Below are 13514 nucleotides of genomic sequence, written 5' to 3' on the forward strand. Positions count from 1 at the left end.
GAGAAAAGGGAAAGACTTCATTCTGTTTGTTTCTAGAACTTCCTTCACTGAATTTTATAGTTGGAAAGGAGACTTAGAAATCACCGATATTTTTAGGTTGGGCAACAGTGGCACACACCTTTAATACCAGCACTGGGGAGGCAGAGGCAGGTGGATCTCTGTAAGTTTGAGGCTGGTCTGTCTACAGAGAGAGTTCCAGGCCAGTCAGGGCTGTTACACAGAGAAACTTGGTCTAGAAAACCAAAACCAAAACCAAAAAAAAAAAAAAAAAAAAAAAACCAACCAAACAAAAGGAAAACAACAACAACAAAAATCAACAGTATTTTCTAATTTCTGCATTTTTAGAAGAAAAAAACAATTGGGGATCATCAGAAAAGAAGCTATATAGCCTACTGAATATTTTTCACCCATAAAATTAATATTGTACATTTTTTAAAAGAAACTAAGTGGCCACCTTGTTTACAGCTTATGTGCAACATGATTGATCAGTCGATCCATCAGATGATTGACCAGAAAACTATGTAAACTCTTAAGGGTCCTAAATAATGATCACTTAAAGTATGAAATTTTTGGAAAAGCACAATTCTGTAAGCCCTGGAGAAAACAGTAAAAACCACTATGTAAAATGATACTATATCAGTAGTATAAGAAATGCATTCTATTCAATTCAGGAATGGGCATTGTTTTTTGAAAGAGGGATTCCCTGTGTAGTTCAGGCTGGCTTTTTAAGTTGCTCCACAGAGGTTGTCCATGCTTGGTGAGAACTCTGCCCACTTCCCTCTGCTTTAGGCCCTGAGTTCTAGGGTTATAAACAAGGACCTTACACCTGTATGGTGTGTTGTTTGCATAATTTTCTTTTTTAATTTAGTGTTACTATGGAGAACATTTCCCCCCTCCCTAAATTCCCACAATTTAGGTATTTCTAATTAGTTCTGCTCTAAACTTCAGCTGCTTGAACAAAAGTAGGGGGAGGGAGAAAGGAATGGAGAGAGAGAGAGACAGAGAAAGTGAGAGAGACAGAGAGGCAGAGACAGAGAGACAGAGAGAGAGACAGAGAGGCAGAGACAGAGAGATTCTAATAAAGGGTGTGGTGCCTCAAACCTGAACAGAGGACGGATAACTTTCATAGAAACAGTGGTCTCCATACAGAGGGACCCGAAAGTATCCGAATCACGGCGTTCGTAACAGTAAGTACTGAGGGTGTAACCTGGCGAGCCGTGTAATAAATCCACCGTCCGACCCTCTCACGTTCCCGTACAGCTTCAATCTGCCTCCGCTGTTCTCAAACACAGATAAAATGACTCTTAGCTAAAACCAAGCACGCTTTAAAAACAAGAGGTAAAGACATCCGAGTGAAGCAGAAAATTCAATAAAACGTGTTTTTCCCTCTATAATTTGGAGGCTCAAAGTAATTTTTTAACCTAGCCTTGACTTTACATAATAAGTTAGCATTTCAACTCTCTAAGCAATTATATTGTCATATAAGCAGCTTTTCAAAAACATTCGTGAAATAGAAAATATTTGATATCATTATTTTAACATCTATCCGCATCGAGTTCTTTTGCCATCTCAATCTATTTTCATTACCAACTCCTGCTCATTACTTTGAAATGAGTGTCCAGTCTTCACATTCTAAAAGGCTTACTTTTACTGCTTTTAAAAACCACGCTTAACCTAGTCGCCTTTCTTTCTGGGGACATTACAATTCTACTTGACTATTTCCCCGTCTTCTTTCCCCACCAAGTAGCTTTAAAGAAAGGCGCTCTCGCGTTCTCTTATCCGGCTCTGCGGAAAGGGACCACACGGGACCTCTCGCCGCTCCCGCCTGCTGCGCTGGGACTTAGAGTTGGAGTTCCCGTGGTCCGTCCAGCTTTGACCTCTGGGTGACAACGGTCTCTGCTGGTCCCAGATCGGTCCACCGCGGATTTTTCACATCCCAACGAAGGCTGATTTAGGAGGTGCGCACACCTCACTTAATTCCTCAAATCACATCTTTTGGTCCAAATTGTCAGTTCTTTCTAGATTCACAACCTAAAGCCAAGGGCTTACGATTCCGAAACTTGACGCTATCTAGACCCTAAGCTGCTCCGGTCGCTTTGGGTCATTCAAGCCGACCACCGGGACCTCGCACCCGGTCCGCTCTCGCGGAGGCCCCACCCGGGAGACGGCGCCCAGCGAATCGCTGAGAAGAACAGCACTGGCTGAGAGTTCCCCGACTTCCCTGGGACGGTCCCAAGCGGGTCCCGGAATCGGAGCTGACCCTCTTCTGGGCTCCATCGGCTCCCCGCCGGCACGCGACCCTCCCCAAAGTTGTCCTTCTCCTTAGCTCTAGGAGCACGAGATCCTGGATAGTGACCAGCATCTATCTTTAACGTCCCCTCATCTGTCCAGCCCTGCAGCCTCTCCGACGTCTTGCTTGCTCCAGCCACCGCCTGGGAGAATGCTCTGGATGCCAGAAAGGTCCACGCGTGTGGCAATCTGCGCACCCAGAGTCTAGGGAAGGAGACCCTACCCAGGAGTTGGGCAGAGGACTAGCGACTCCGGCTGCAACCAGTAACCCGAAAGTGACCCCAGCGTGGAGCTAAAGATAGTCTGGACGGTGATGCTCACCGGCCCAGGCCAGCCACTTCCAAAGGAGCCCACTCCGGGACGTAAAAGAAAAGAAAAAAGTGTGTCCCCAGGAGTGCCGGCTGCAAGGGTCCCCGGCTCCCGCCGGAGCTCGCTTCCCAGGCTTCAGCCACGCTCTCTCGGAACACCCCGCGGCTGCCCATCCCCGCCGAGCTCCGGTGTGGGGTCTCTGGCGCGCCTCACCTGTGAGAAGCAAACAGCCGAGCAGCGCGCACAGCAGGACCGCGGTGTCCCAGCAGCTGACCATGGTGAGCGCGACACGGCCTGCTGGCCCGGTGCCCGCGCTCTCCGAGGCCGATAGCGCAGCCGCCCGAGCCGGTCCCCTAGCGCTCCTGCCAGGCGCCGCGAGAGCCCTTCTCCGCGCCTGCAGCCCGGGGGATCTTCGCGGTCCGGCGTCCTCTAGACGATGCGCTGGACTCCCGGAGCCCGCTCCGAGCCGCCACCGCCACTACCGCCGGGGAGTGTCCGCCGCCGCGCTCCGAACCTCCTGCGGACCTCGCTGAAGCGCAGCCGAGGGCGGGGGCGATTTATAACCTTCCCCAGCCCACTTCCTACCCCGGCACCTCCTTCCAGTGACGTCAAGGGGTCCCCCACCCCTCATCCGCCTCCCCACCTACCCTCTTCTTCCTCCCGGAGGGGCGGGGGCCAGCGAGGGCGGGTGGCCCGGAGCAGGAGCGCGCGTGCGGAGGCGCTGGGAGCGCGGGTCCCTCGGCAGGTTTGCAGGTTCAGGGTCCTTGCTCCGTGCCCTCCTGCCCCCGCCCCTCCTGCCCATCGCTCTCAGGAAATCCTTGCCCGGTTCCCTCCACCGGGCTTACTCAGCTCTGGTGACCGCCCGAAACTGAGGAGGGGAACCGGCTAAGTGCACCGCCCTGCCCCTGGGGCGGGAAGTCTTATCCTAGGGAAGCTGGCCGCGCCTCCGCGACGGTGTCCCTGGCACCGGGAAACGAGGCTCAGTCGGGCCCTCTCCTGAGCGGTCCCGCCGGTCTCTGACCCGGCCAGACTGTTCCCAGACATCGAAGAAAGGTTCCCGAGAAAGGCTCCCGAGACCCTCCGCATACGGCACTTGGACCCGAAGCGTACGAAAAAACCTGACGCTTTGCCAGGCACCTTCGGAAAGAGTGCGAGCAGTGCAGGTCCCAGGGGAGGGAGTCTGTCTTTTTCGGTTGCATTAATGCACCCGCCCAAGTCATTTCCTCAACCCCCTGCTTCCTAGAAGCAAAACAAGGAATAACATGCTACCTTTTTAAAAAGACAAGGCGTGAAACATGCGCCTGCAACTTGTAAGGGCCAAGAACTTGAACTCTGTGTCTGAAATGCTGGATGGAAAAGAAATCTTTTTTGGTGGGAGCTGACTAGCCAAGATGACTGACCTGAATGTTCTTGAAACAAAAACGGGTGAAATTAACTTGAGGCACTAGATCATTTACGATGACACTAATTCCACGTTGTTCCTCAATTATGCATCCATTAACTCAAAGGCTGAAGTCGTCCCGGCCTCCACGGAGCAGCCCAGTCTTGTCCTTGTAAATAATGCAGATTTGAAAAATAACTCATTGGAACCTGCCAGATGCCCATGATAAAATGGCTCCTAAATGGGACCAGCGGCTCTTCCTGAAGGACTAGACTAAATCTCCGGCAGGGAAGGTTGCGCAACCTGAGTTGCCTCACTGTTAAAAAAAAAAAGTTTTGGGCCACCACCACCAGCAGCTTCAGTTATTACCCGGAGCCGCCGCAGAGCCCCAGCGAACCAGATTGCTGTCTCCTTCACGGTCCAGGAGAAAAGAAAGGCCGCTATGAACCTGCGGGCTTCCCGATCGGGTTCCGATTTCCCCATACCCCTCCACTAGGGTCGGTGCTCCCGCGCTCTGGCTCTGCCTCCAGCGCCTCAGATTCTCCTACCGAGAATCACGCTCGGAATGCCAGCCATTCTAGGTAGCTATCATTCTCCCCGCTGAATCTACAGCCCCAGACGGCTTGAGACACACCCACAGCTTCCAACTGTCCCTCTCTCTGCCTCTCGTCCGGAGCTCTTGTCACACCCACACATCTTCCACGAAATCGGTACTGCCCATAAGCAGCAGGTGTTTGGACTGGAGAGAGCTTGTCAATGGAAAGCCTCGGGCTGGAGGGGCTTAACGTGCGTGCGCTGAGCAGGCTGATCAAGAACCCAAGATAACAACAACGCAGAGGTTCACGATGCTGAAGGGGTGTGGAGTCTTCCACAAACACAGAAAACAGGCATGGCCGCTGTAGGGGCACCACTGACTTGGGGGGCGGGGAAGCTCCCCATGCATATCCCGCAAAGGTTTAGTTTAACACGTTGTTTTCAAAAGGCGTTTTGATATTTTTAAGTACTCAAACAGACAGGAGCCTGTTACCCGAATTGATCCCACAATGAGTTTACGAAGCCAAACAGGTATCTGACCGACAGCCAAAACAATCTATAACCTAAGATGTGCATCAATGATGCTATGCTAAAATATTACTCAATTATCTAAGACTGATGGACTCATAATTGACCTAACTTAGATTTGTATGCTGTGGTTCTCCATAAGTTCCTCCAACTCTTCCTTTGAAAAGTTCCAGGCTTTTAAGTACAGCCAGCAATTTCCTCACTGTTACTTCTTCTATAGGTTTTCATTACTATTGTTATTATTAAGAATTTAAAAATGATACAAACTGTTTCACTCACGATTTCAATTTCACTTTGATGTGGAGAATAAAGGAGTGAGGCTTAGCCCTTCTACCGAAAGTGCTATCACCTTTGAATAATGGGCTACAGGACTCTTCAAACTGAATCATGAAAGAGGTTGGCTAGATCCTACTGATGGGACAGATCAAATTCAACATGTTTGGCATGTATGAAAGGCTATTTGCTGTAGATTATCTGCTTGCTTCCTGCCCACGTACAAAAGAGCATTCATCTCCTGCTCGCCTAGCAAAACCAGACACTCTCTCGTGCTATCAGCCACATTCTCTTGACGTTCCTTTCTTGCCTCTATTCAAGAATGCTGTTGTCCAGCTAATAGCTTAAATATTCGGGGCTGAACAAGAGGGTAGAGCATCAGCAAGAGTGACAGGAGGGGAACTGAGCTGGTCTTCCTACAAAAAAGAAAAAAAAAGGCAGGGCACACTAAACTTTGTTGTTGGAGAAAAGTCCCCATTGATACACAACACAGCTTGTTTACAGCCACTGATGATCTTATCAAAGCCTACTGCATTGTTGGAAGAAAAACAGACAAACAGACAAACCCCCTAGGACATCTTCTGGGGACAGAGAGTCTCCCTGGTCTAAGAACACACTTCCACATCTCTTGCAGGAATTTCTGACTAGGTAGTATCTTACAGATTTATTGATCAGAAATGGATCAGCCCACTAAAACAATAACAACTAAAGTCTTGTTTATTTAAGCCACCCGAGTCCCAGAGGTACAGTCCAGCAGTAGACCATGGGATGCCTAAAGCGCACAGGGCCCTGTAAGGAGAGGAGGAGAGCAAAGTCCTTCTACTTATTTGCTGAACGAAGTTCTGGATGTCTGGTATAACCTCCTCTTTATGGCTCTGATAACCCCTCATGAACATTGACTGAACACTCACAAAAATGACTTTATCTCTAGGCTTCCTGTCTATGTCTTCTTGACCACTGCTCAATTGACATGTTCTAGAAATTTCTCCAAGCTTCCCTTGGAAGAGTCCATCTTATTGACATCTCTGCAGGTAACATATACTCAGGATTGAGCAAGTGTCGTGACCACTATTTCCCTTCTCTTAAAGTTAAGGGTTTTGTTTTGTTTTATAGACAGGTCTCACCATGTAACCCTAGCTGGCCTGGAATTCACAAACTCACAGAGATCTGCCTGCCTCTGCTTCCTGTGTGCTGGGATTAAAAGCGTGAACCATCATATCTAGCTAAGATTGGTTATGTACTTAATTATTTTTTAATTATGTGTGTGTGAGAGAGACAGACAGAGGAGAGAGAGAGGGGAAGGAGGGAGGGAGAGACAGAACAGTGTGCGTCAGTAGTTCATGTACTTACAAAAAGGCCTAGTAATGAGGCCAGGAGTTCAAATGGACAGCGCACTGGGTGGATGGAAGCTCGGGGAAAGGAACAACCAGAGCCTCCATGTGCATGCTCTGCATTAGCTTCTGCTTGTGCCACCCAGGGTGACAGGCCCAGGACACCCTCACCCTGTGCAAACCCTCCCCCTCCCACCTTCCCTGGCCAGGTTGTCGCTGGCACTGTTGATTAGCTCTCTGGATTTATCCAGGGTGGTCTGTCCACTGATACTGCTTGCCCAGCCTCACCCTGTTCGTCCTCCTCCTCCCAAGGGCCACCAAAAGTCCCCTGTGCTTGTGTCACTGCCACCTAAGATCAAAGCAATCTCTTTGATGGACACCTTCATGTCTAGGTCTCTTGCAGAGCTTCCTCTTAGCTGAGCCCCCTGTGGCTTTTCCAGAACGGCAGTCAAAGCCCATTTGCTTCTACTGCCGGCCTATGTATCTGCATGGTTTCCGGCAGACCCTCATCTGCATGCTCCTTCCTTCTTTCAGCACATCCAATGGCCCGCTGAACTCTTTTGGCCTCTGATTGTGCCATCCAGTGGATTTCTACTTCTCGCTGATAACCAGTATGATAACATGCTTTCTGGATTGTCATTAAAACCTCAGAGTAGGCCGGGCGGTGGTGGCACACGCCTTTAGTCCCAGCACTCAGGAGGCAGAGGCAGGCAGATCTCTGGGAGTTTCCAGGCCTGTTTGGTCTACAGAGCAAGTTCCAGGACAAAGCTATAGAGAAACCCTGTCTTGAAAAACAAAACGAAACAGAAAAGCCCACAGGCTAGTTGTTTCAGACTCATGTATCCTGGGCATGTAATGAACTTCACATTTTCTTGCTTTAAAATCATTATCTAGGGATAGAGTAAGATAGTTTAATAAGACAGTGAATGAATGAGGGGCCTGTGGAAGTTTCTTCAATCATGGAAAAACAGATTATTCCTTTGTGTCACTATTTCCAGGTGCATGCTCACCATGGAAGGCTGCCTGTAAACCAATCATCAGTCAGTACGTCCTGTTTGGAAACAAAGATTCTGCAAGAGAGAACTAGACCACCAGAATTTATTCAAGGCCATCTAAGAAAGAAAACAAAAGCTTAAAAAGAAATTTAGCTAGTCACACATCTTTAATGCCAGAAGAGGCAGGTGGATCTCTGAGTTCAAGGCCAGACTGGTCTACAGGTCGAGCTCCAGGACAGTCAGGGCTACACAGAGAAAAACCTGTCTCAAACAAACAAACAAATGAAAACCAGAAGAAAAAAAAAAACCTGGAAGAAGCAATCTCTGAAAGAGAAAGGATCCGCTCAGGGAATATACAGATGGGTCACTTAGTCACCGTCATCCTCCCTCTCAGGACTGTGTCTGTCACTTTGCTGTCAGCTCTGGTCTTGTCCTCTTACGTTTTGCTCACGTTTTTTCCACTTTAAACACACGACTTTATTTTGAAGCATAATCTTGGAGAAAGTTGAAAAGACAGGCTGAGTTACAGGCTGTCATTATTTCATCCTGTCAACAAAGCCACACAGTGACCACGTTGGGGCATTTTATAGCAGCTACTGTTCACAGTGGAGGGCTGTGTTTTGTTTTCCTATACCACCCTCATATCTCTTATGGCTAATTCCTATACTAGCATACAGTTAGACATTCTTGGTTCTGTATTATAAATGATTCCAAAATTGATAGAGTTTGACAGAGCGTTGTTAGTTAGACATCGCCCCCAACCCGTGTGTGTGTGTGTATTAGTGCACATTCATGTGCATGCATATATCTTCAATAGTGTTATTTCATGTAAAATTCCCTCCAGTTCAGTGTCAGCAGAAGGAAAAGGCTCATGGTGTACAGTCTAAGAAATGACTTTTATTTAGTACTCTCTAAATATGTATTTCTTGAACACATGCCCCATACACACTCCTGTGTTAGTCTGATTGCAATAACAACATGGGAGACAATAATTGTTGTCCTAAACGACCTTGCAATAAACTTGAGGAGACCACACTTAGATGAAACATCAACAAGCCATCCGGGGCAATTAAAAAGCAAGACACAATCCTAAGTATTAAGGGCTTGCTCCTTACTCCTCTGGGAAGCGGTCTTGAAGACAGCAGCAGATTTGCATCAGCAGAGAGAAACCCTTCTGAGGGCAGGAGAAAAGCTGTGACTACGGAGAGCAGAGAGAAACCCTTCTGAGGGCAGGAGAAAAGCCGTGATTACGGAAGAGGAAGAGTGTGGGAGGAGATAGCAGTTGAAGATGGAAGCATGGGGGCGGGTGGTGAGGTCTCAGTGGATAAGGCCCGGGGGCCTCGAGTGGTTTTTCATGTCTCCAGTGCCGATGAGGCTGAAGGAAAAGAAACCATCTGTGAAGAAGCAGACCGAGGAGAGGCACAGGATGTGTCTGGTGGCTCTATGGTGAGCAGGGGAAAGGGCAAGGCGGCTCTGCTCAGTGGTTGTGGGTAGGGGTGGCTGGAGTCAGTGAACCCTGGGGTAGCAGAGGAAAAAGGAGAGAGCCTGGGAAATGTCCAGGGTTCCAAGCCAGTGTGTGTGTGGTGGCGGGGACACAGGGAGGATAGAAGGGGACGGGGACAGCTGAAAGCGACCCTGTGTGCCTGCCTAAACTGAGGGAGATTTCGAAGGGATGGTGTGGTCGAGGTTTGGATGTGGGAAGGAAAGAATTACAGCAGGTTTCTGTGACCCTGGGTGTATTCACATGTACATGAGCTAGGTAGATTATAGACAGACAGGCAAGAGATGGGGTAGGTACACAGGGCAACGACGGGGTAATATACACAGGAACGGATGGCAGAGGAAAACTGGGAGAACCATGATGTTTTTAAAGGCAGAGTTTAAGTGGATAGCGTGGCTAGGATGTCCCCTCTGAGTAGGGAAGGGTGGCTGGCATCCATCTTTAGTCTTCCTTCTTCAAAAGTTCCCTGAAATCCAGACACACCCTCAGGGAAGGCCTGCTGGCCACATCAGTGGAAGACCAGCCCTTTCCTTCCTGCGCCTCTTACAGGCTCCTCCTGGCCAGCTTTTCCAGAGGAGTTGCAGGGGCTGCCAGTGGGGGCCAGCTGTACTCAGCCTGCCCCCTGGACCACCCTACCACAGATTCTGGAGCCTCCTCAGCCTCAGGTGCAGTACCCAGACTGCTGATGTTTGTAAGGTCTGAAAACCTTTGACTGACTTGGAGAGGGGAAAAGAAAACAAAAAACAAAAAACAAAAAACTTGTGGCAGCTTTAGAAGATTTTGTTTTGTTTGTTTTCAAAAAAGTCAAATCCTAGCCAAATGAGAACATTGACTGAAAATGACACCCTCAACTGCTTTATTTGGTGGCTATATGGTAACTTTGTTTCCGCTATTTCAATGATAAGAACCGTACTCAGACCACCTATATAAAGGTGACCCTAAGTGTGGTGGTTCATCCCTGGGAAGCAGGAGAACACGTGTCCTAGGCCACCGGGCAACACAGAAGGACCCTGGCTCAAAACAGATCAACAAAAGGTATTAAAAACGAACTGTGGAGGCCTGGAGAGATGGCTCAGCAGTTAAGAGCACTGGTTGTGCTCCCGAAGAGGACCCAGGTTTGATTCTCTGCACCTACACGACAGCTCACAACTGACTGTAACTCTGTTTCTGGGGGTTCCCGGGAACAATTCTGTTTTTTGGCCTCTGTGGGCACCTCATGCAGGCAGTGCCCATTCACAAATGTAGGCAAAACACCCATACGTATAAAACAATAAATAATAAAAATGAAAAATAAAGCCCAGCCAAATAACGGCTTATTCTTTAAGTGGTATCTCCTTTCTGTATATACTCAAACAGTCACACAAAGTAATAAACAACTGAGATTTGCTCAAAGTTACCCAAGACAAACAATGATCACAAGAGACATGTAGTGTAAAGTTTTACTCTTTGTAGTTTTTGAGGGACCTATCACCCAGTTTCCAAATAAATCACACACGAAAGTGTATTCTTAGATATGAGTGCCCGGCTTCAGCTTGGCCTTTTCCTGCCAGCTTTTGTTAAATTATCCCAACTACCTTTTGCCTCTGGGCTTCTTCCTTTTCTTCTGTATATCTTACTTTCACTCTTACTCTGTGGCTGACTGAGTGCGGGGCTGGGCGCCTGACCCCTAACATCTCTCCCCTTGTTCTCCTGTTGCCCCTCTTTAAAAACCTCCTCCACCTGCTCCTCCCTACAACTTCCTGACAGCTAGTTGCTGACCCAGCCTCCTGACTGCAGGTGAATTTTATTTAATCAAACACATCTTTGCATTGTTAAACAAGTGTTCCAGAGCATAAACAAAATTAACACACCTTAAAATAATATTCTACAACAGAGACAGACATGTATTGACAGTGTCAGTGTCAGAGCTGATTATGGATATATAATCTATATACACTTTTAAAAGAAAATATTTACTTTGTTGTTTATTTATGTGTACACGTGTATGTGACGGTTGTGGGGAGGTCAGAACACATGTATGAGGATGACCAAAGGGACCGGAAGAGGGCATTGGATTGCCAGGAACTGGAGTTAACAGAAAGCTGTAAGCTGCCCAGTGTGGGTGCTGGCAACAGAACTCCTCCCTCTGCAAATGCTCTTAACTTCTAGGCCATCTCTATAGCCCCATACTTTTTTTTTTCCTTCTGGGGAATGGAACCCATGCTACTAAGACCCCATTCTCTGGAACTGTAAACTCAGGATAGTGAACCCAGGATAGTGAAAATGTTAGGGCCTGAGACTGAGCACGGAAAGTCAGGGGCCATCCTTCCCATGCCTTCCAGGATCAGGATTGCAAAAGAAGTGAAACAAAACAAAACAGAACAACCTGGTAAATCCCTTCAAGAGAAAAAACAGAGCTGGTAAGAGGGCTCAGAGTGATAGATGACCTGGGTTCAGTCCTCTGGATCCACATGAGGTACAGAGAGGACAGACTTTTGACTCACACAGATTCTGTCTCTCTCTGTCTGTCTCTCTCTCTTGTTTTTTACGAGACAGGGTTTCTCTGTATTGTTTTGGAGGCTGTCGGTCCAACCCGGCCTTGAACTCACAGAGATCTGCCTGCCTCAGCCTCCCGAGTGCTAGGATTAAAGGCGTGCGCCACCACCGCCTGGCGAACTCTGTTTTTTTTTTTTTAAAGAAAAGACAATGAATTGATTGACATGGAAAGTCAAAACACTAGAAAACATATTCAATTTTTTGCTGTTGTTTTTGTATTTTTGAGACAAATTTTCTTTGTATAACAACACTGGCTGTCCTGTAGACCAAGCTGTCCTCGAACTCACAGAGATCTGCCTGCCTCTGCCTCTGGCTCCCCAGTGCTGGGATTAAAGATTTGCATCACCACCTCAGGCTCATATTAGAATTATTTTTAAAATGCTTCTTCATTTATTTGAGACAAAGTAGTTCAGGTAGGCTTCAAATTTGCAATGTTCCTTTTTCAATCTTCTGAATGCCGGGATGACGGATGTGCACTGCCATACCTGGTTATATCTGAATTTTTGAAGAAATATAGTCTTATCATTGTAAAGACCATGCTTTTAAGACTAGAAAAGACATCACCAATGAGTCCCTTGATAAGTCTGTTCCATGTTGAAAGTCATATGTTGACATCTAATCATCTAATACTTAGGGTGTTGCTTCTCTCTCTCTCTCTCTCTCTCTCACACACACACACACACACACACATACACACACACACACACACAAATGCACACACCCTAAGGCTTATGATCATTGCTGAAGATGGAGTGAAATAAATGCTTGGAGCCTGTGGTCGGGGACCAGGTGATCTGCACACACAGCAGGGCAATGCACATAAGAAGCCACAGCTGTTGTAACAAGCTGCCTGAGACCTGTGTGAGCTCAAGCCAGACAGAATTCCAGCATAGAGAGGGGAGGTTGGCAGGAAGTCCTACCCCCAGTCAAGGTGATGTTGATAACTGATGGCTACTGGGAGAGGAAGAGTCAGTTTTATGAGTGTGACCCCTCCACCTTCACCCTCCCACCCCATCCCCACCATCCTACCTCCCAAGCCTCTCTGCCCCCACCCCCACCCCCACTCCTCCATTTCCCCATCCCACCCCTCCCTGGCATCCAAGATAGGAAGGGGAGGAGACAAGGACATAAACAAGTTAGATGTGTAGGGAAGGGGGTGGATCCAGGGAAAACTGGGAGAATGGGGGTGAATATGATGGAAACGCATTGTATGAAATTCTCAAAGAACTAAGAGAAATAATTCTTTTAGGTGGAGGTGGGTCCCTGAGGATACACAGGAGCCATTGAGTTGACTAGAGCCTTGATCTTGGATTTCCCAACCTTCGGAATTAGAAGAAATAACTGTTTGCTACTTATAAGAGCCCACTCTAAGGCCTTTTATTATAGTAGCCTTGATGGGCCAGGAGAACCTCCAATGTTGGTGGAGTTTCTCTTGTCCCACCAGGTCCAGCTGCTTCAGCCCCAAATGAACACACAGAGATGCTATATTAATTTTTAAATGTTGGCCAATGACTAGGGCTCCTTATTGGCCAGCTCCGTCTTAACTATTAACCCATAACTACTTATCTGTATATTTCTACATGGCTTTATCTTACCAGAGAACGCCTGGCGCATTCTATCCTCCCTGTCTCTACATGGTATCTCTTTCGTGCCTCTCTGCCTACCCAGAATTCTCCTTGTCTCCTAGTCCTTCCTATCTTTCTGCCTCTATTGGCCAGTGTTTTATTCATTAACCAATAAGAGAAACATATATACAAAAGGACATCCCCCATCACTCCAAGGCGTGAAGAGCAGAAGCAAGGCCAGCTGACACATGCTGTCATTCACTCCAGGGTCCA

At 47.8% G+C, this 13514-nt stretch overlaps 1 protein-coding gene across 1 annotated transcript in view; it reads right to left on the reverse strand.

The window, feature by feature from the left end:
• The window catches only part of Flt1 (fms related receptor tyrosine kinase 1), a 158026-nt gene extending 154892 nt beyond the window's left edge, over nt 1–3134 (reverse strand). Inside the window, exon 1 of the mRNA XM_005083180.4 lies at nt 2812–3134. Coding sequence (XP_005083237.1) covers nt 2812–2875 — 64 coding nt within the window. The 5' untranslated portion in view covers nt 2876–3134. The remainder of the gene's footprint in view (nt 1–2811) is intronic.
• Between the last annotated feature and the right edge of the window lie 10380 nt (nt 3135–13514).

This window comes from Mesocricetus auratus, unplaced genomic scaffold (genome assembly GCF_017639785.1).
Source record: "Mesocricetus auratus isolate SY011 unplaced genomic scaffold, BCM_Maur_2.0 Super-Scaffold_100008, whole genome shotgun sequence".
NCBI classification, from domain to species: Eukaryota; Metazoa; Chordata; class Mammalia; order Rodentia; family Cricetidae; genus Mesocricetus; species Mesocricetus auratus.